General features: G+C 39.1%; 1 protein-coding gene across 1 annotated transcript in view; it reads right to left on the bottom strand.

Annotated features, from left to right (window-relative positions):
* LOC138862685 (uncharacterized) overlaps nucleotides 1-496 on the bottom strand; it is a 621-nt gene extending 125 nt beyond the window's left edge. The window contains exon 1 of the mRNA XM_070125449.1: nucleotides 112-496. Coding sequence (XP_069981550.1) covers nucleotides 112-496 — 385 coding nt within the window. The remainder of the gene's footprint in view (nucleotides 1-111) is intronic.
* Between the last annotated feature and the right edge of the window lie 2,004 nt (nucleotides 497-2,500).

The following is a 2,500-nucleotide window of genomic DNA, read 5'->3' on the forward strand; positions in this document are numbered from 1 at the left end:
TTAGGACAAAAAAGAAAGAAATTTATCTTCCTCAAACTATATTTTTTTCTAGACATCGGAACTGGTGTCTCTACCATTCTTTCCCATATCTTCATTGCTTGAGCTTTATACCTCTGTAGTTGCTGCAGCTCTGCACATCCCCCTTGTTCTTGAAAATCGGAACTAGTACACTTTTTCTCCACTCTTCTGGCTTCTTTTCACCTTTAAAGAGTTTGTTGAACAATCTGGTAAGCCATGTCACTGCCAACTCTTCTAGGTTCCTCCACGATTCCGCCGGTATGCCATCTGGACCTTCTGCCTTCCACCCTTCCTCCTCTTCATGGCTGTCCTTACTTCCTCCCTGCTGATCCCTCGCACTACTTGATTTACTATTTCCACTTATTTCCAAGCGTCTCTCCCTCACATTTTCTATGTTTATCAATTCAAAATACTCCTTCCAGCTTATTAATACATTCTCCTCCCTTGTCAGTACATTCCCTTCTGCATCCATTATCATTCTAACATTCTCTACAGACCGCCTAGCACGGTCTCTCTGCCTGGCCGATCGGTTAAGTTTTTTCTTTCCTTTCCCTACTCTTCAACCTCATCTTATGCCTTTTTCTTTGCCTTATCCACCTCCTCCTTTGCCATTCTCCGCATCTCCTTATACTCCCGATTGCTCTCTTCGTCCCCTCGTGTGTCCAAATTCTTTTTCGTCTGTCTCTTGCTATGCATGCTATCCTTTACTTCCTCATTCCACCACCGTCTCCTTGTTCTCTCTCCTACGTCCTGATGTCACCAAAAGTACCTTCTTTGTTAATGCTTATATGTAATGTTTGATTATTTCCATGAAATAGATGCAGGCATGAAGCGAACACTTTTTTTTTTTTTTTTTTTTTTTTTTTAATAAGATCAAAGCTAATGAATGAGAGAGAGAGAGAGAGAGAGAGAGAGAGAGAGAGAGAGAGAGAGAGCGAGAGAGGAGAGAGAGAGAAGAGAGAGAGAGAGAGAGAGAGAGAGAGACAGAGAGAGAGAGAGACAGAGAAAGAGAGAGAGAGAGAGAGAGAGAGAGAGAGAGAGAGACAGAGAGAGAGAGAGACAGAGAGAGAGAGAGACAGAGAAAGAGAGAGAAGAGAAAGAGACAGAGAGAGAAGAAAGAGAGAGAGATGGGGGGGGGAGAGAGACAGTGAGAGAAGAAAGAGAGAGAGATGGGGGGGTGGAGAGCCAGAGTCAGATGAATTTGAATCCTTTGTAGATTTTTTTTTCGCAATTCAGATTAACGATATTTTTACTTGGATGATCCTATTGCTCTGATTAAACTTTTGTTACGAAACTTTTTTTTTTTTTTTTTTTTTTTTTTTTTTTTACCCCGGCCTCGATAAAACTATTATTGATATTAAACGATTAGACACGACCTCCAAACTACACACACAGACACACACTTACACTTACACACACACACACACACACACAGACACACACACACACACACACACACACACACTCATACACAAGTACACACACAGACACACACACACACATACACACACGCACACACACTCATACATATACAACTACACACACACAAACATACACATCCACTAAGAAGAAGGAAAGGAAGGAGAAGAAGAAAAAGACGACATCGTAGAAGAAGAAAGTGAAATGAAGAAAGGAGAAGAAAAAGAAGATGAAGAAAGGAGAAGAAAAAGAAGATGAAGAAAAGAAGAAGAAAAAGAAGATGAAGAAAGGAGAAGAAAAAGAAGAAGACGAAGAAAAGAAGAAGGAGGAGGAGAAGAAAAAAAGCAAAAGAAGAAAATATTTGCATCTGACATCCTCCCCTATTAGCCTTCGTGCCTTCGCCTTGCTTGAGAAAGCTCAATGTTCGCAAGCTTCAAATTCAGGAAATTTACGCTGAATAGATGGCGCTGGTCGAAGAGCCCGCGCACAGGAGTGTAGTCATAGAAGAATATTAATGCTTAGTTAAGGGAATTCGTTTGTTAGATGGAATAAGAATGATGATGAGTCTTAAAGAAAATTAGCAGATGATGAGAAAATTTTGATTTTTTTTTTTTCTTACTTTTCAATGGGTCTAAGATTTTGATTTAAACAAGAGGATGTATCTAACATAAAGTACAGTTATTTTCCTAATTCCTTATGCAAAACGCACCGTAAAATAAATTGTTTTGAAGCTTTAGTCACATGGAAAACCTTTCCATTTCGACTGCAAATCCACCACTTCCACAACTTAAGCCACAGTCCGTCCGAACACCTACTGGGCGCACTTAAAAGATGGAGAAAAGAGTAACCATTACTTAAACAGAAGAGGTTCCTTTTTTATTTATTTATTGTTATCCTTATTTATTGATGTTATTTATGTATCTATTTGCAAGAGGTGAAAAAGAGTGGAGGAGTTTTAGTATGAAAATCCGAAAGGAAGTGTTTGTAAGAGAAAGAAAAGGGAATCAGTAACATAGAAACTGACCATTTTCTGAGAAAAAAATCAACTTTTTTCAGAGCCACA

The sequence above is a fragment of the Penaeus vannamei genome, chromosome 1 (assembly GCF_042767895.1).
Source record: "Penaeus vannamei isolate JL-2024 chromosome 1, ASM4276789v1, whole genome shotgun sequence".
Taxonomy (NCBI): domain Eukaryota; kingdom Metazoa; phylum Arthropoda; class Malacostraca; order Decapoda; family Penaeidae; genus Penaeus; species Penaeus vannamei.